The sequence below is a fragment of the Glycine max genome, chromosome 6 (assembly GCF_000004515.6).
Source record: "Glycine max cultivar Williams 82 chromosome 6, Glycine_max_v4.0, whole genome shotgun sequence".
In the NCBI taxonomy this organism is placed as follows: Eukaryota; Viridiplantae; Streptophyta; class Magnoliopsida; order Fabales; family Fabaceae; genus Glycine; species Glycine max.
Genome location: NC_038242.2, coordinates 5,064,205 through 5,084,358, shown reverse-complemented (window position 1 = coordinate 5,084,358; position 20,154 = coordinate 5,064,205). Strand labels below are relative to the sequence as shown.

General features: G+C 36.5%; 2 protein-coding genes across 2 annotated transcripts; one reads left to right on the top strand and one right to left on the bottom strand.

The window, feature by feature from the left end:
- The first annotated feature begins 3,803 nt into the window (after positions 1-3,803).
- On the top strand, positions 3,804-13,301 carry LOC100788511 (uncharacterized). Its single transcript, XM_003527739.5, has 10 exons — positions 3,804-5,818; positions 6,248-6,721; positions 6,838-7,139; positions 7,803-8,525; positions 8,608-8,886; positions 9,069-9,230; positions 9,542-10,480; positions 10,573-10,788; positions 12,093-12,353; positions 12,550-13,301. Exons 1-10 carry the CDS (start codon positions 4,486-4,488, stop codon positions 12,898-12,900), a joined length of 5,040 nt encoding a protein of 1,679 aa, XP_003527787.1. The 5' UTR covers positions 3,804-4,485; the 3' UTR covers positions 12,901-13,301.
- A 3,089-nt stretch (positions 13,302-16,390) lies between these two features.
- Positions 16,391-19,533, bottom strand: LOC102659997 (probable glycosyltransferase At5g25310). Its single transcript, XM_006582420.3, has 4 exons — positions 19,303-19,533; positions 18,865-19,031; positions 17,293-17,647; positions 16,391-17,062 (listed from the first exon to the last, which is right to left on the bottom strand). Exons 1-4 carry the CDS (start codon positions 19,531-19,533, stop codon positions 16,391-16,393), a joined length of 1,425 nt encoding a protein of 474 aa, XP_006582483.1.
- Positions 19,534-20,154: the final 621 nt, after the last annotated feature.

The following is a 20,154-nucleotide window of genomic DNA, read 5'->3' as shown; positions in this document are numbered from 1 at the left end:
ACAGAATCACAAATTGAAAATTTCACACATTGTTGACAAGGGCACCTTTGGCTTGTGTGCATTCTAGAATAAGTAAAAAAAAAAAAAAAAAGGAAAATAATGGCTTCATTAATTTTTACATTTGAGTAGAAAACAAAATTGAAAGAGTACACGATGTACTCTTTGGCCGTTGCACATGCACCATAATCACATTGTAATCCTTCTTTCTCCTGAGAATCTTCTCTATCTCTCTTATTACCATTCTGCACCTTTCCTCCTACACACCTCAGTCTACCTGCACACACCAATTACATCAAAGAATAGTGATACACACGGACACCACTATTTTACAAACACTATCAAACGTACATTTCTATTTCTTTTTCCTATCACATCTTATTACTTGTCATGCAAACATATATTTCTTTCTCTTCTCTCTCTTAATTTCTCTCCATAGGTAGTGGTCCATGCAACATTTTCCTCCGTGAAATATGGCAGCTTTCTACGGCAGTCAAAGGTTCAAAACAACTCATTTGCATGCCACGATCTTCGCTAACAGCACCGCGTACTCCATGGAGAGAAAAAAAAAAGTTCTTCAATTAATATACATTTTCTCCATATTTGTTGATTTAATTCTCTGAAAATTTTGTAAAATGGGTTTTTTTTGCTATATGATTGGTAAAATGAGTTGCATTGCAACGAAATTGTTGAGCACATCTCATAGTTAGTATAAAAAAATCTCAATTATTTTTTTTAATTTGAACCGAGTAATTTTTTATTTGGATTTTCTTTTCGGCACTTGATTGCAATTTGCAACCCTTTAACAACCTTGGACAATTTATCATTGTTTTAAAAGCAAAATTATCGGTGCAATAAGCTGATGAAAAAAAGTTTTCCAAACATAGATTTATATCTCAATTAATGCCCCTAAAAAGATACAAACTCCAAATTTTATTAGAAGTGGTTTAAATTAGTTTCAACCTCTTCGATATGAACGTGAAGGAAAATTTTACGAAATTCCAAACAGAGAAAAATAAAAGGAGTTTCACTGGGATATTTCCGGTTAACAGCCAGCATGTAAGTAACCAGCATTCAGGGCAAGCTATTTTTGAGAAAGTAGTAGATACTTCGATAGAGAAATAAATATTAATTGAGAAAAATATAGACATGGTGTGTAATATAATGTGATAAAAAGGGAAAAAAGACAAATAATATATGTTATTAATAAGTTATTTATAATAGTGGTATATTTAAATATAACTATTCATAAAAAATAGGTGATTGCTGTTAAAGCTTCTTAATTTTACTATTTTAGAGAGTTTTGATGTCTTTTTTTTTACTTAACCAATATTGAAATTTTGACTTTTGTGTGTCATACTGTCATTGTAACCCAAATATAACGATAATACGACATACTTTTTATTTTAAATACTTCGCCTAGAATATTATTAATAATATGATGCCGTATAATATTTTTAAAAATATCACATTACAAACTTAATTTTTTTTGTTGTCAGTCAAACATAAACATGGATCAATGCATGTCATGTAAAAGAAAACTATGCGAAATGAATTGTGGAATTTTTTTTTTTAAATATTGGGACCATTTAATAAATTAGATCTAATATGATAAAAAAAATCACTATTTACTATTTCATCAATTAAATTAAATCATCTGAAAAGTAAGAAACACGGGAGAAATGGTCAATAAAATAATCATAATGTGAACAGCAGAAGCACATGCACATGCCTCGTTGCCGCCAGTTTACACGTTAGCAGGTAACAACTCAGGTGTGTGGCCACTGGATAACGAAACGAGGTCACCATCCTTGACGGTAACCCTTACACTCTTGGGTCCCCATGCCCCTTCGGAAAATGATTTTTTCGTGACAAATATTAGCCCCTTGTTATCAAACTTTGTTTTTCTTGTTTTTTGTCTTATGCTTTTTCTACAAGTACGTAGCAAGAATCCCATGTATTCTATACATAGACATTGTTGAGTTTAAATCAATTTTCCATTTTTAAAAAATATTAAATAGGTAAGAATTCTTTTGTTAAAATATATTTTTAAAGAAAAACATGTAGTTAAGAAATGCATTTATTTTTTTATTTTATTAATATTATTTATTATGTTTTGTCATTTTTGTGATTCACTATTAATTTGTTTTTGTTTATCACCTAATAACTAATAGGACTTTGTACCTTGGTGGTTAGTATTTATTTAATTGACTATTAAGTCACTGTATCGAACCTTGGGTGCCCCAAATTTTTGGGTTTTTAAAATATTTAAGTATGTGAAAAGACCAAAACACCTTAAAAATGGACAGCAGGAAAAAATGAAGATAGGTTAATGATGTAATTTTGGTATACCAATATCCAGTGGCCTGTTGTTCAAATTCTTTTAAGAAAAGAATAAGAAATAATCCCACTGTTCCAGGCCTGTGGTAAGTCACGGTGACATTTTTTTTAATATAATAATAATAATAATAATAATAATTTGTTTTATTTCTTATCAATGTTGCATGCATGTGCAGGAAGGAAATTGACACCTCCGCCACGCTCCTGTGGTATCTACCCCAAGTCCACATACCCATACCCACCAACAGATAAAAAGCGAAGGCTTTTGCTTCCTGCACCTCTCAAATTTTCAAAATGGCCATAGTAACCTTGTCTTCCTCACTTGTCCATAGCTTTTTTTCCTCACTTATCCATGCCTGAAACATTGTTTTATTCACTTGTTCATTTTGTGTAAGCATTTTCATTGCTCAAGTTCACTTGCACAAGTAAGTTATTAATTGTCTTGTTTATACGTTTTGTGTTAGATTATTACAACCGAATTGACTTATCCATAAATGTTTTTTAGAAAATTAAGTTTTAGGATAGGTTTAGATCAACAAATCCAAAATTAAATGATATGTGAAAATAACATGATTTTGGATTAGACAAATCCGGATCAAATTTGTTGTCATACAAATCAGGATCAATCAATCAGGAATGATCTAATAATAATACTTGATCAAATAATCCAAAATTATAACATATTTTTGGATTTCATAATATGGATTTGTTCTTGTATCAGTATGGATTTCTTGATCCATAAATTATTTGTATTTCTTAATAAGCTTGGATCAATCAATCTAGAATCGTGTAATGGTATATGATTTGGCACATGTATATTAATTATTAAATTTTTAATTTTACTAAAATTAACTACAGTACTAAATTGTATGCCACTTTGTAAATCACATTTCATATAATTTTAAAGAGTGTTTAACTATGTTCCTTGTTCTGATTTTTTCATTTATTCTAAATTTTGATTCTCTCATTTATTCGATGTTCTAATTAACAACAAATAATTACGAAACACACCTAAAATGTTTTTTATTATTATTTTTTATCTTATATTGTTTTTTCTAACACAATTCAGCTGGAGTCATATCAATTAGAGCAGCCGTGCTAATTAATTTTAAAAATATCGTATCATCCTTTCCAAATTCGAGATTTTTTATTTTGTTGGACAAATAATATACTAAAAAAAAGAAAGAATTTGTCAATTTGATGGAAAATCCAAATTCATGGTTTTCGCATGTATTTTCGTGCTAATCGTCAAGTAGTACTTTGTAGTACTCCATCAAATTATGTCCATCGAGGTTAATTATAACTCTAACCAAATTTAATAATTTTGAAACACAAGATCCTAGCTTTATCAAACGTGATAAACCATTAATTGATCATAATAACACAAAATAAACAAAAGGTCTAAGTTGAAATAAAAATGGCAACTTGGTACCCAATTATATGGACTGAGTTCAGTGGTATGATGCAAAAAATAATAATTTGTATGCTATGTTTAAGATTTTATTTTTCTTTTACAAGTATGTTCTATTGCCCCGCAAGAATAATTTAGGGCTCATGGCATGATTCACATGACATCACACGCATCCGCACCCAGCAAAAATGTCAAACCTAATTTCAACGCATGATCGATCAAGGACAATAGACGGTGGAAAATGCGTATCCCGGCTCGTAAATATCGTGAAATCAATGCGATGCGATTCACGCTATTCGTATACACGACTCCAAAATCAAAACAAAACGCTGAAGAATGACGTGGCCGCAGTGGAATGGAATAGAGGCGTGCATTCACAGTAGGCCCCAACCCGATATCCACTTATCACTGCAATTTCATTAATCCAACGCTTCAAGAGAGCCAGCATTACGAAACAAACCTACTCTCGCCTGCATGTGAACCTGACCAATAAAAACAGAATGAAGAAAGAAAGGCGCAAGATTACTATCGTACGCCAGAGAGTAACGAGGCAATAAAAGAAAAAGGCGCAAGGTAGTACCTTGCGCCCTTATGGTCCAACCCTGTGTGTGTTCTCTCTCTCTCGCGCTCGCGCACCACATCTCTCTCTGCGTCTTCCAAGATTTCAATACTCGCGAGACAACAACAACTAACACGAACGAAGAAGAAGAAGAGGAGCGAGAACGGAGAGCGGAGCAATGAAGCAAGCTTCTTCGGAGGCAGTACCGTCGCTATCCTCGGCGCCGTCGTTCACGGAGACGGCGACATCGTCGTCTTGGTCCGCGGCGGCGGCGGAGGACCTGACGGTGGGGTCGAGGGATGGAGGCGGCGGCGCGCAGGAGACGGTGGCGGTGGATCGGCGAGGCGAGTACTCAGCGCTGTGCCGATGGACGGTGCACAATTTCCCTCGGATAAAGGCTAGGGCACTTTGGAGCAAGTACTTTGAGGTAGGCGGTTACGATTGTCGGTTGCTAATATACCCCAAGGGTGACTCACAGGCGCTGCCAGGTTACATCTCCATTTACCTCCAAATCATGGACCCCCGCGGCACCTCTTCCTCCAAATGGGACTGTTTCGCCAGCTATCGCTTGGCAATCGTCAACCTCGCCGACGATTCCAAAACCATCCACCGCGATTCCTGGCACCGATTCTCTAGCAAGAAGAAATCACACGGCTGGTGCGATTTCACGCCCTCCAACACTGTTTTCGACCCCAAATTGGGTTACCTCTTCAACACCGATTCCGTTCTGATCACCGCCGATATACTCATCCTCAACGAGTCCGTCAATTTCACGCGCGACAACAATGAGGTGCAGTCCTCGTCTTCCTCCTCTTCCAATGCCATGACTTCCTCTGTTGTTGCGGGTCCCGTCTCTGATGTTTCCAGTGGGAAGTTCACTTGGAAAGTGCATAATTTCAGTCTGTTCAAGGAGATGATCAAGACGCAGAAGATAATGAGCCCCGTTTTCCCTGCGGGGGAGTGTAATTTGAGGATTAGTGTGTACCAGAGCTCCGTTAATGGGGTTGAGTATTTGTCCATGTGTTTGGAGAGCAAGGATACGGATAAGACTGTGGTGTTGTCTGATAGAAGTTGCTGGTGTTTATTTAGGATGTCTGTGTTGAACCAGAAGCCTGGTTCCAATCACATGCACAGGGACTCGTATGGGAGGTTTGCCGCGGATAACAAGAGTGGTGACAATACCAGCCTGGGGTGGAATGATTATATGAAGATGTCGGATTTTATCGGCGCGGATTCAGGGTTCTTGGTCGATGACACTGCGGTTTTTAGCACCTCGTTTCATGTGATCAAGGAGTTTAGCAGCTTCTCCAAGAATGGGGCTGTGATTGCCGGGAGGAGTGCGAGTGGTGCTAGGAAGTCTGATGGGCATATTGGAAAGTTCACTTGGAGGATTGAGAATTTTACTAGGTTGAAGGATTTGCTGAAGAAGAGGAAAATCACGGGCTTGTGCATCAAGAGCAGGAGGTTTCAGATTGGCAATAGGGATTGTCGACTTATTGTTTACCCTAGAGGTGTGCAATGTTCTTTCCCGGCAAATCTTTTATCGTTTTCTGTGCACCACTTGCTTAGGCTTATCGTTAGCTGTCAGATATTTGCTGTGTTGTCAGTGAGTTATGACTTCATTAAGATGTGGTGTTTTTGAATGTATTTTGGTGCGGTTCTTGCCTATATTGATGGAATTGAAGGAGCATGCTTGCTGTGTTTTACAGGCCTTTCTCTATTTTTGAAAATTTCATTGAATTTGATATTTCATCCGTGTTGTTGCATATCTACTGATGATACCACCATGAGTATAAATGATAATCTAGATCTTGGGCCTTGATGTGTGAATGTAGTAGTCTGTGCCTTACACTCAGATTATTTTTAATACACTGAGAGTATGTTTTTGTTGTGATAAAAGATGGAGTCTGATGAATTTTATATGATTTTGGTGCTATCAGGGCAGTCTCAGCCACCATGCCACCTTTCAGTGTTTCTTGAAGTTACAGATTCAAGAAATACTTCCAGTGATTGGAGTTGTTTTGTAAGTCATCGTTTGTCAGTTGTGAACCAAAGGATGGAGGATAAATCTGTCACCAAGGAATCTCAGAACCGCTACTCTAAAGCTGCGAAGGATTGGGGTTGGCGTGAATTTGTGACACTTACCAGTCTCTTTGATCAAGATTCAGGTTTTCTTGTCCAGGACACTGTCATATTCTCTGCTGAAGTTCTTATATTGAAAGAGACATCAACAATGCAGGATATTACTGAGAACGATTCCGAGTTAAGCAGCAGTGGCTCCCAGGTTGATGGTAATGGGAAAAGAAGTTCATTTTCATGGAAAGTGGAGAATTTCCTTTCTTTTAAGGAAATAATGGAGACTCGAAAAATTTTCAGTAAATTCTTTCAGGCTGGTGGATGTGAACTTCGGATTGGTAGGTGTTCTATCACACAAATTTGATCTCCTGTATTTTTTATTCACAGGCAGTAGTAGTTGTGAACATTTACTTTTTTTATTCTTTGATTGAAAGCTTATGTTCCCATGACCCAGGTGTATACGAGTCGTTTGACACCATATGTATTTATTTAGAGAGTGACCAGGCTGTTGGTAGTGACCCGGATAAAAATTTCTGGGTCAGATACAGAATGGCAGTTGTGAATCAAAAGAACCCAGCCAAGACAGTGTGGAAAGAATCTTCTATCTGCACTAAGACATGGAATAATTCAGTTTTGCAATTCATGAAGGTGTCTGATATGTTGGAATCGGATGCAGGATTTCTTGTACGTGACACTGTTGTTTTTGTATGTGAAATACTGGATTGCTGCCCTTGGTTTGAGTTTTCAGATTTAGAGGTAAGTCCTTATGGGATTGCTTGTCTCTGTGTTATCTTGTACGTACAACTATTACTTGATAGATGCCAAATATTCTCTCTCTTGCCCCATTTTTTGATTTTTTCTATTTTCCTTTTACCATCTATAGGGTGACCTGTTCTGGATTTTAGATACAAGACTACCTGTAAATCCTGTCTATGCATACCTATTGATTTGACCTTGGCACACACATGTCACTAATTTAACATATAATATCTGGTTTTGCATCATCTGACTCATTCTGTATGCTAAGATTGGAACAATCCAGTTAGGAAATATGGCCTCTTCCTTGGAACTTTTGCTCATTATTAGCTGATAAGATGCATGGAACAAGCTGATAAGTCACGAGTTACAGAAGTTGATTAATGCTTCAGTTCATAATTTTGCATCCCTTGAACTTCTTAATGTACAATAAAACTTGTAAGCAGATTTCTATCCCATACCTGAGCCACATGATATAATTATTATTATGTCTTCTATGAAACAAAATAAAATGATTATATGTTTTACCCCTCAGCTTATCACATGTTGTGAAGTCAGGGGATTTTGTTATGAATTTTATAATGCCTACTGGTTGTATTAAATTTTGACTGCTTTTGTCGTATGGCTGCACATGCCTCTTCTAATTTTGTCTTTAATATACAGGTTTTAGCATCAGAGGATGATCAGGATGCATTGACTACTGATCCTGATGAGCTCATTGACTCTGAAGACAGTGAAGGGATAAGTGGAGACGAGGAAGACATTTTCAGAAATCTTCTTTTCAGAGCTGGATTCCATTTAACATATGGAGATAATCCTTCACAGCCACAGGTTACTTTAAGGGAGAAACTTCTAATGGATGCTGGTGCGATTGCGGGGTTTCTGACTGGACTTCGAGTTTATCTTGATGATCCTGCAAAAGTTAAGCGTCTGCTTCTACCTACCAAGCTCTCTGGCAGTTGTGATGGGAAGAAGGCCTCCAAAGCTGATGAATCTTCCCCAAGTTTGATGAATTTGCTGATGGGAGTTAAAGTCTTGCAGCAAGCAATAATTGATTTACTATTGGATATAATGGTTGAGTGTTGCCAACCTTCCGAAGTGGGTCCTGTTGCTGATTCTGTTGATGCATGCTCTAAACCTTCTCCAAATGGAAGTGGAGCTGCAAGTCCCTTTGAGTGTGAAAGAGAAAATGGAGCAATGGAGTCTGCACGAGTTCCCGTTTGTGAGAGGTTGGATTCTGTTGTTCAAGAAAGCAGTAATGCATCTGCTGTGCAGAGCTCTGATTTAAAAGGCAATGGTCTTCAGGAGAAAGCGCTTCCTGGACAGCCCATTTGTCCACCAGAGACATCTGCCACTGCTTCAGAAAATGCATCCCTTCGTTCAAAGGTACAAATTTATATTCATAAGAGGTGATTTTTTTATTGTTACACATATCTATAGTTTTGATTGTGTGAATTTGAAACTTCAGACCAAGTGGCCCGAGCAGTCTGAGGAGCTCTTAGGTTTGATTGTAAACTCACTAAGAGCTTTGGACGGGGCTGTTCCACAAGGCTGTCCAGAACCAAGACGGCGACCTCAGTCTGCACAAAAAATTTCTCTTGTATTGGACAAGGCTCCTAAGCATTTACAAGCAGACCTAGTTGCTCTGGTGCCCAAATTGGTTGAGCAGTCAGAACACCCATTGGCTGCCTATGCACTTCTTGAGCGACTTCAGAAGCCAGATGCAGAACCTGCTTTACGAATACCTGTGAGACTAATATATTTTTTCCCCTAAATGCCTTATTTGTATTGTTTTATCTCATGCATTTAACATTCAGCCTGGAACACAATCTTAATTTAGACATACTTTTTCTGCATTTCCAACATTACCGATATGATGTTGAATATAGTTTGCATTTCTTCTCCTATTGATGAAATTTTATTTCTCAGGTTTACGGAGCTCTTAGTCAATTGGAGTGTGGTAGTGAAGTGTGGGAACGCATTCTGTTTCAGTCATTTGAGCTTTTGACAGACTCAAATGACGAACCCCTAACTGCAACAATAGATTTTATATTCAAAGCGGCATCTCAATGTCAACACCTCCCTGAAGCAGTAAGCTTGATAGATAGTTGGGAATTGCACCATGTTACATTATTTACTCAGAATTCATTTTGATGCACTGTCAATGCAAAAGTGTTCTACACTTGCATCCAATTATGTTTTGCTACATCATTTAATGAGTTTTACATCTCATGTAATTGTTAGTATAGTCAAAATCATTAAAGGTGTCAACCCAAAATTGGATGATAGTGTAAAAAAGTTGTAAGCAGACAATGCATTGAAACTAAACTCATACTTATGTCATCTTTCTCAAATGTTTTATGAAGCCTTTGTAACATACTTCCCCCCCCCCCTTTATGCAGGTTAGATCTGTTCGTGTCAGGCTGAAAAATCTAGGTCTTGAGGTGTCACCTTGCGTCCTTGACTTTTTGAGTAAGACTATAAATAGTTGGGGGGATGTTGCTGAAACCATACTTAGGGACATTGATTGTGACGATGACTATGGTGACAGTTGCTCAGCTCTGCCATGTGGGATTTTCTTATTTGGTGAACATGACACTGCTCCCAGTGGACTGCATGTGATTGATGAGCAGGCTTATCATGCTAGTCGTCATTTTTCAGATATTTATATCCTGTTCGAAATGTTATCTATTCCTTGCCTTGTTGCTGAAGCTTCTCAAACATTTGAGAGAGCTGTAGCTCGAGGTGTAATAAGTGCTCAGTCTGTAGCCCTGGTATTGCAAAGCCGTCTTTCCCAAAGATTGAACAATAATGGCAGCTATGTTTCTGAAAATTGCCAACATTCAGATGATGCTACAGAGGGAGATGCCTGCGAGCAACTGGGAGTTCAAAGGGATGATTACACTTCTGTTCTTGGTCTTGCTGAAAATTTGGCACTCTCTAGAGATCCCTGCGTGAAAGAATTTGTGAAACTTCTCTACATGATAATGTTTAGATGGTTTGCCAATGAATCTTATCGGGGGAGGATGCTGAAGAGGCTTGTTGACTGTGCCACCAGCAATACTGACAATGGTCGCGAAGTCGATTTTGATTTGGATATCTTGGTTACTTTGGTCTGTGAGGAGCAGGAGTTTATCAGGCCTGTTTTGAGTATGATGCGTGAAGTTGCTGAACTTGCTAATGTTGATCGGGCTGCTCTATGGCACCAGTTATGTGCTAGTGAAGATGAAATTATGCGCGTTCGTGAAGAAAGCAAAACTGAGATTTCTAATATGGCTAAGGAAAAATCTATGATATCGCAAAAGCTGACTGAATCTGAGGCCACAAGCAATCGATTGAAGGTATTTCATGTCTTAGTTGATAAAATACTGTGGTTACCTCATCTTAATTGCTAATGGAGAATTTAGGTCTAACACACTTCATTATTCAACAGTCTGAAATGAGGGCTGAGATGGATCGGTTTTCTCGGGAAAAGAAGGAACTAGCAGAACAAATTCAAGAAGTTGAGAGTCAGCTTGAATGGATCCGTTCAGAACGGGATGATGAAATTGCAAAGCTCTCAGCAGAGAAGAAAGCTCTTCATGACCGTTTACATGATGCAGAGACACAACTTTCTCAATTGAAGTCCAGGAAACGTGATGAATTAAAGGTATTATTTTTAAAAAAAAGTTTGAATTTCTACATAATTGAAAATAAAAGGCATTCAGTTATGCCAATGCTAAGTGCTGTGCAGTATATGTTTTTATGCTTACGATGATTATTCTTACATTTTTTTACGAGCCTATGTCTTGAAGGAAATACCACCGCTAATTTTTACTCAGACTTGGCATATATGCATGTGTTCTATCTTCCCCCTTTCTCCATCCTTCACTTAACCTCTGATATGGGTGAATGTAATATTCATGCATTGTTTTTGCCAATTCCTGAAAGATAGTTTTCAGCTCTTTGTTCTACCTAGTTTTTCAGCTGATGGGATGCTCTTCTGTTTGGAAGGAGTTCGATCCTACCTATCGCCATTCTTCTAATTCAATATTAGTTTCAGTACAAAGTTTGAGTGGGTTTATGCTTTGTCCAACCTTCAAGGCCAAAGTTCTTTTGTGTGCAGGGGCACGTTAGTGGTATAAGTCATTCCCAGGCTTCCAATTAACGGGTCCGGATACTCTCCAGCTCACTCCATCGTCTCTATCTTTCTCCCCCTTCCTCTCGCTCTCTCTAACTTCAACCCCACACTTCGCTATTCTCTCTCCTGGCCTCTCTATTTTTGGCCTGCTGCAGAGGATGCAATTTGCCAGTTAACAGCTTAAGTTTTTCAAAAGAGTTGGTCCTTGACTTGAATTTTAGCTTATGAGCTATACAGTTCTCTTCTCGAGCCTTCCTTTATTTCATTTATCAAATTACTCGAAAGAAAATAACATGATAAATTATTTATATTCTCTTTTACTTGCGTGTCGATTCTCATCCATTCTCGTCAACAATCTCATTGGTGGATCTGAAGCATCAAACAGGTGTTTGAAATAGTTATATAATCTGTAGAAAAGATATTTATCTATTTTCTGATGTGGCAGTCTTGAAAAGGGAAGGCCAGTGAAAGGAGACTGTCCTTCATTTTGGTTCTAAATTGATAAGTAGGGCTGTTTGGTTTGAAATTGTTTTAAAAAAATTATTTTTCACTTTTGATTTAAAAAATATCACCTTGTCTTCATTTTGGGGCTGGTGAAATGTTTTTTGTTTGAGTGAAAACTTTTATTTGTTTGTTTCCATTTTCTGTTTTCGATGTTTCTTGTACAAACTTTTGAAAATAGGAAGGAAAGTCAAAAGAGTGACAGTTTTTGAATTAAAAGTAAAAATAGAATATGAGAACAGAAAGTTTTTTCAAATTAAATGACCCATAGTTTACCATTTTGTGTACAATGGGATCTAATTGAAGATTAATGTCAATCTTGTTACATACAGAAAGTAGTCAAGGAGAAAAATGCTCTTGCTGAAAGATTGAAGAATGCTGAAGCTGCACGCAAGAGATTTGATGAAGAACTGAAAAGATTTGCAACAGAGAATGTGACCCGGGAAGAAATCCGGCAATCACTCGAAGATGAAGTCCGTAGATTGACTCAAACAGTTGGGCAAACTGAAGGGGAAAAGCGGGAGAAGGAAGAGCAGGTTGCTAGGTGTGAAGCATATATTGATGGCATGGAATCAAAGTTGCAAGCTTGCCAGGTTTGTCTTGACATAGAGATTGTACTTTTCTGATTTACTATTTTTATAATTTGTTATGTTTTATCACCTTATATGCTTACGTTTTCAACTTATATGATGAGGTTAAACCTATTTTGGCGGTGGAACTCTTCCTGTTTTGAACTAGTTGTGTGATATGTAATACAGTAGGTTAAATGGGTGTGTTTTCCTTTTGCAGCAATATATTCACACACTTGAGGCCTCACTCCAGGAGGAAATGTCAAGGCATGCCCCTCTGTATGGTGCTGGTCTGGAGGCTTTATCATTGAAAGAGTTGGAAACACTATCACGAATTCATGAAGATGGGCTTAGGCAGATCCATGCCCTTCAACAGCGTAAAGGGAGTCCTGCTGGGAGCCCTCTTGTGAGTCCTCATGCTCTCCCTCACAGCCATGGATTATATCCAACTGCATCGCCCCCAATGGCCGTGGGACTGCCTCCCTCAATCATCCCAAATGGGGTAGGGATCCACAGCAACGGCCATGTGAATGGTGGTGGTGGAGTTGGACCCTGGTTTAATCACTCTTGAATTCTCTCTCGGGTCATAGGGTGTTAATTCTTTTTCGAGTTATTTCTTTGGCATTTTGGCTGATAGAACTGTTGGAGCTGAATGTTGGGTAAAGGATTACCGAATATTAGAAGAGGTTTGGGTGAAGTTTTGCCTTACAATGATAATCCAGTGGAACTATCAGTTGCAAATGCCGTACTCATTTGCGCCTACGTCTTTTTGAGGGGAAAAAAAAATTACTTACAGGCTTTTTTTTTTTTTTTTTTTTTTTTTTAAGTTTCCATAGTGATAGCTTACTGTTATTACATAGTTTGGCCATGTGGTTGAATCTATTTTATCCTGGGCCAGAAGTGAAGCGCTGTAAGAAATCTTGACTGACAGTTTTAATACGTAATCAACAAAGAAAATCCTTTTTCCTCTGATTACGTTAATGTTGCTGGTTATTCGTTTTAGGTATGTATATATATATTTTTTTTCTTTCATAGTTGCAGTTTCAAGGTCTATATATATTTATTCGATTATATTTTGCACGGGGATTTGTTGGAATTTCCCGCCCTCAATTCTTGTATCAATTTTTTTTACTCTTTTCTTTACATAAATTGTTTTTTTTTGCATGCTATACATAGTGAACATCTTTGCAGGAATTGAAACGATTTCTATGAACAATAAAAAGATAAATTTCATTCCATAAAATTGGCGTACAAATATCAGGATCTATTTATCTTCATACCGGCCCGATTCTGCTAGCTAGTGAAGCCTAACTTATTACTGGATGTTCCGTCCGCGTTTAAATATTTTGTTAATGGGTTCATAGTATATTATAATTATTATAAAGAATAGTTTAGTTAAATGTGCATTTTTTAGTCAAATTATAAATATGGAGTTTGCTAATATTTACTCTTGTTTTAGTCGGAGTGGATTAGCAACCATTACCAAAAGTTTTAAGACTTTTATTTTAAGGACAAAATAGTAATTTAATTAAATTATTTTTTTAATATAAAAGTCAGTTTCTCTCTCCGTTCTTTGTCTCACATTCTCACGTATCATCCTTTGCTCCCTTGTCTTCTTTCTCTTCTTCCACCCACCACCATCTTGATGCCACCACTGCAACAACAACCCTGACACAATTGGGGGCTGAACTATAGATATTTTTCTCAAAAGAAATGTTTGAATTTCGGATTAGTGTTTCTCTAACTCCGCTTCCCCTTCCAAACAAAATATTTAAATACTGTATAATATCACAAATGTTTCAGATTCTCTGAATAAACCCATATGAAGTAATCATATCCTCTAACTCAACTTCCCCTCTTCCATACAAAATATTTAAATACTGAAGGGTTGGGGTCGTATAAAATAGTTTTCCCTTCTGATCATTTTAATTAACATGAAAGAATTTTGAAGGATTGGGTCAAATTTATGGCCATAGCTGTCCCTCACTATCAATTTTATTGTCATACTCAACTTTTGTTGGTTTGCTGCGTTGCAATTAATCTGAGTAGGTTATGGTGTAGCAGCAACTGCCTTCATACCACTGCCATCCTTTGCTTCCAATTCCAATCATTGGCTCGGATTAGTGTTGTTGCTATATATATGCAGTCTGCTGAAATCGAAGCTGATTGGCTATCTGAGATTGAAGCCGTGCGTCCAGATTAGTGTTAGCAATGGGAAGTCCTCTACATATCATCAAAAATTCCTATACATTGGCGTAGTTTCCTCCCATTGCATCAAGAAGTGCCTTCAAGTAATTCCTATGGACACACAATGCCAAAAGACACCTAGAGAGATAGATAGATAGAGTTGAAAGAATATATATATATATATATAATATGATGTGATATACAGAGAGAAATAGAAAAGAAATTAAATTAAAAGTATTAACAAGGTGTTTGATATTTAGGTATATCTAATATTTAATTGAAATTAAATATTGAAAATGTTCCATCCAATATATATAACCCATTTGATAAGTACCTTTTACCAGTGTTTTAAGAAATATTTTACTTGCAAAACATACTTCAACCTCATATTCTGAAGCATGAACAATTCAGAAATATTCTCAACAACAAAAAAGAAATCTAGGAGCTTTGGTATTGAGTCAATAATTGAACGAGTTTATTTACACAACCAAAAGAGAGAGAAAGGGAAATAATTTCTCAAAGCATCAAAACCTTTAAAATTTCCAAGGATACCATAGAATTTCTTAGTTGTTATCATCTTCTTCATTACTAACTAATATTTGATTCTTGCAGATAATTAGTCTAAGTTTAACTAATGAATACAGTATGATATAATAATTAAGAAGAAGAAATAAAATAACATTGGTTTCATACTCAAGGCTTGCTTTGCTGAGGAGGTCGGTTTTACGCTTCTCCGTGGTTGTGAGAGTATAAATCTTCTCAAACTCTCTCAGCTTCGCTTCCATATCTCCCTTCATCTTGGGCTCAGCCTCGTGAACCTTTGGCTTCAAATACTTGCATGTGACCGGCCATGTCAGACACGTACTTGCTTAAAGTTGGCATTGTAAATCAAAAACCCCAACTGATTAAGTGTTCCAACTGAACTTTCTCAAATATATACTTGCTGTTCGAACTCTTTGGTTCCTCTGAAAGTCTCTTCCATAGTCATGGAGGCTATGGGCTTATATTATTTTATTACTAGTGTATTTTTTATTCTATGGAAGAGGTGGATTAAAATTGACAAGATATATAGAAAAAAAGCTCTCTCTCTTTCTCTCTACGTTAATTTATAATGTATAAGAAAAGTAACTGCATAAATAAAATGTAATTTAGTTAAAATTATTTAAATTTAAACATATTTTATCGTTATCTGATTTTAACTTTAATTTAGTTAAAATTAAAGTTTATCTTATTTCACGTATAATTTATAAATCTAGCAGCAACAGTTTACAATTTAGCATAATATAATATATAAATGTATTATTCATTACTAAATAACATTAAAACTATGTTGATTTTTTTATAAGATGATTTTAATGTTTTAATTTTGTTACTTTAAAATGATTTTATGAATTATAATAACTAATAATATATTTATTTATTTTATATATTAATTAATCGATTTTTATTTTTTTAGTAAAATGAATTTATTGCATAACAATCATAATAAAGTCAGCAATACTGGTTGGACGGTGATCAAAACTCAAAAGAGTGGTGGCTAGCATATATAATATACTGGCCTCTCTAGCTACGAAAGTATGAACGAGATGATTAATTTGTTTTCTAATAAATCTAACCTTATAGATTTTGTATCTAACAATAACCTAAAGTGAGAAAGAATAGCTCTTTGATTGTTATTTTTTTTATTACTTTAAGTTTAACTAATATTCCTAAACAAAATATTTTTTTATGGCACCAAAAAAAAATCTATATAGTTCTTTATATTTATTTTTAATTTTTATGGATAAAAAAAAATTAAACAATGTTTAAAGACAAATTGTGAACAGAAAAAAACCTATTACTAAAAAACAAAAGAAACTATGCTTAAAGACAAATTATCTAAGATCTATATCTAATCTTCTGAGCCATATGGAATGCAAGATCATGTGAAAGACATCAAGTCTCTTAGCCGGTTGATTCAGAGTAAAATGTCTCCTCACAGCCCTTACTCCATGCTTGAGTTTCTGGTACTCGCTCTCTGGAATTGCACTAAGCACCTCTTTCAGCCTTGGAATATCTGAAACATCCACCTGCACTGAAAATGACTCCCATCGCAGTACATCACTGAAGGGAAGCGTATAATTCTTTGATAGGATCACGGGCACGCATTCGGCATAAATTGACTCCACGATTCTCGGGCTAGCCACTTCGTACCCACTTGGGCAAAGGCAGAACTTGGAGTTCAGCATGAAGGAATAATAGTCTAGGTCTTTGGGGAGATACTCGTACACACGCATGTCGTCATTAATGTCTCGGTTATTCCAGTGGTGGAGCAGGATAGGGCGAATTGGGCCGTGCATGCCACCGGCAAAGAAGGCGAGATAGCGGCGCGTGGCGTTGCCCGGTGGAGGTGAAAGGAGTTTAGGGGATACTTCACCTCCATAGAGGTGGATTTCCGGCAGAGGTACATCCTTTTGAGGGTTGAAGCCTTCAGAAGTGTTGGCATTGCACAAGACCCGGATGGAGGTGTTGTAGAGGAAAGGGTTTCCCTCTGATGCATAAGGACCCTGCGCAAATAAAAGAAAAAAAAAATGGCTTGTTACTCAAATTCATTAGGAAATCATTTTAATTACTCCGAAGGGCTGAAAGCAGAAATTAAGCACACCAAATTAATGCATGTTTTGGTTCAATTGTAACTGAGTATTTTAACATGGAGAATTAATGTAAGTGTAAATAACTGCAATAAGGGAGCAAAAGATGTGTCATATATAGAAATAGAAAATGGAACAGAACAAACCCAATCATGACAAGCAACCATGAAGTGATCAGCACCATGAGTTTTATTCCAGAAGGGATACTTCGTAGATATCACTCTCACGTAGTCAGAAACAAAATTCTTTAAAGGAGTGACGTCGTAAGAGTGTGGTGTACTATAGAAGTACTTGACCATCCATGTCACGCTGAATGGAAGAAAGTAAACGTGAGCTGCAGTGGGGTCGTTAGTCCTAAACCTCCCAACCCCATGTTCCATCTCGTGGAGGAACCTCCCTTCAATCGAGTATATGTCCTTGCAGGGGGCATCGTGAACAATTGGTAGGTCCCCATCAGGGTATACGTATACCTTGAATAACTTCTCCATCTCCAAGTAGCTCCTGTAATTAATTAATAAGAATAACCGTTAGAAGTTAATTAACCGTTGTATTCCCTTTTTTCAAGAAAACTGAGATTTTCTCGCAGAAATGGTGCAATAACTGGTCCTATATGTCCGGACTTCAAGTATTGAGAGTCTGCCACTGAGACATTGAGGCGGCAAATTATGAAAGAACCATGATTTTTCACACTACTTTCTTCTGCATCACTTCTATACACTCAATTTATCACCATTAATAGAAACACTTTTTTTACCGTGAAAATTATATGATGAATGGTTAAAATATAAGTGTAGAAAATATATTTATTCTTATAAAAAGATTCGGGTGTTTATTATTTATGCTTTTTTTTTTCAAATCGAATAGTGACACTGACATCACATGGCTTCTAATACAAAAGTAATAATGATTTGTCAAGAGTAAACGTTATTTATAAATCAAATTTTACTATAAATTATATACTAGAGTACTGAGATGAAGAGAAGAAAGAAATAAGTAACCAGATAAGTAAGACATGCCAGCATGCATAAGCTTCGTACTTATTATAATTCCAAGACTATCCCTGGATGTACAAATATAGCCACGTTATTCAGTGACACAGGAATCATGGAATTTGGTGGTGGTGACCACAAGCCTGTCGCACAATGTTAATGGTGACAAGTACACAGCTAAGGGTCTTTTTCGCAGCAATTTTTATCAATGTAATTATAATGATTATATATGGAATTTTGAAAGCAAATGTATGCTAGCGCATGCACTTGGCAGTTGGCATGCATGGAACCCCCTTGCTCTAGTTATCGTCTGTTGCAAGGACGAGAATTTATGGATCATAAATTAATAACATGTAAAGGTGTGACATACATATTGAAGGTTTCTGATAAAAGAAAAATACATAGAAGTTTTTTTTAACATTATTAACTGTGCCATACAAGCAAGAAATTAGTGTATAATTCATCAAAATCACACATTCATGATTTCAGTCAATTTCCATACAGATATGTAGCTGAAATTTTCAATTTACATGAAAATTTAATAAAATTTGACTACCTATGAAATTAAAATTGTGTACGTATAAATTGTTTGATAATATCATATCATAATTTTTCTTTATTAGTAAAAACTGTGAATAACCTATCATGCACTCTCTATTATTATTTTTATTCAAGCTATGTTATGCATAGTATGCTGAGAATTAGAAAGAAGGTGGGAGAGGATGGTACTGGTGAAATAAGCGAGGGTTACGATAAACAGTTCCAGCGAGAATGTCGTCGTTATCGTGTGTTGTGAGATTTGTTCCAGTTAATGCCGCTATGCGCATCGCAGCTCTTGCTCGTGCGAGTCCTTCTTCTCGCTTTTCTTCTCTGATATTCACTCTTACCACATCCCTCTGTTAACAACAACAATACATCATATTTAAACTAGCTAACACCGATCCTATGGATAATCATTAATATACGTAACATATTCTCACAGTAAACACGCGTGAATAATGAAATGCAGAAACAAATCAATTTAAACTAACACCGATCCTTCGTTGAAATAAAGAAGTTCAAAACCTAGCATACGTTGCAGTTTTTTTATATAATGAGAGTAGATAAACATAAACTAGAAGGCATAATACTGTATATGTGAAAGAGAGAGATATGATCGGAGTTTACGGTTACGGTGGTATTATTTGAGTGAGCGGCGGCGGCGGCGTCTCCATCAGCACGAAGTTGATTCTGGCCGAAAAGGTGTCTTCGAAGTTGATGAAGAGAAACGGAATATTCCGGATTCGATTCGGTGAATCTGATGAACTGCCATGGGTGTAGCCATTCAATGAGGATCAACCACAGAAAGAGCAACACAAATTGGAATAGAAACAAACGGCGACGACAAATCTTATACATTTTCTTCTTTTGCACGTATTTGATTTGATATTCTGCGTATGAATGAGATTGGTGAGAGAGGGAGAGAATGGAGTGAAATAGATAGATGATGAATTTCAAACTTTGTTGTGCAAGTAGAGACTAGAGAGTGAACGCACGCGGGATGCAGCTACGAATTTGACCCTATGCTATGCGTTCTGAACGAAATGACTCTTTTGACCTTGTGAGCTAGTTAACAAAAAAGGTTATAACTTCTTTTCCCGCCAATACCAGCCAGAGAACTTTTTCTCCTCTTTAATTTTGTGCAGGTTTGTTGGGGACATCTAGTATATACATATTATCGTTATCTTCTCAAAAAATAAAAGAAATAGATAATCGGTTAAGAAATCAGATTAGGATAAGATATGTAACTTAATGAGTGATTATAACTCCTATAAAACTTCCATAGGAAAAAATAAAATCTTAACGACACTCTTTGAATTGTAATTTTGAAAAACACTTTAATTCAAAATGATGACTCAAATTTACGATATAAGAGTAGATTTACGATTAATACATTCCTACTTTCTTAATTTAAAGAAAGTAAAACACACGCACTTGCACAAACCACCGCCACCACAATTCTGTCCTCCTTTTTTGTTA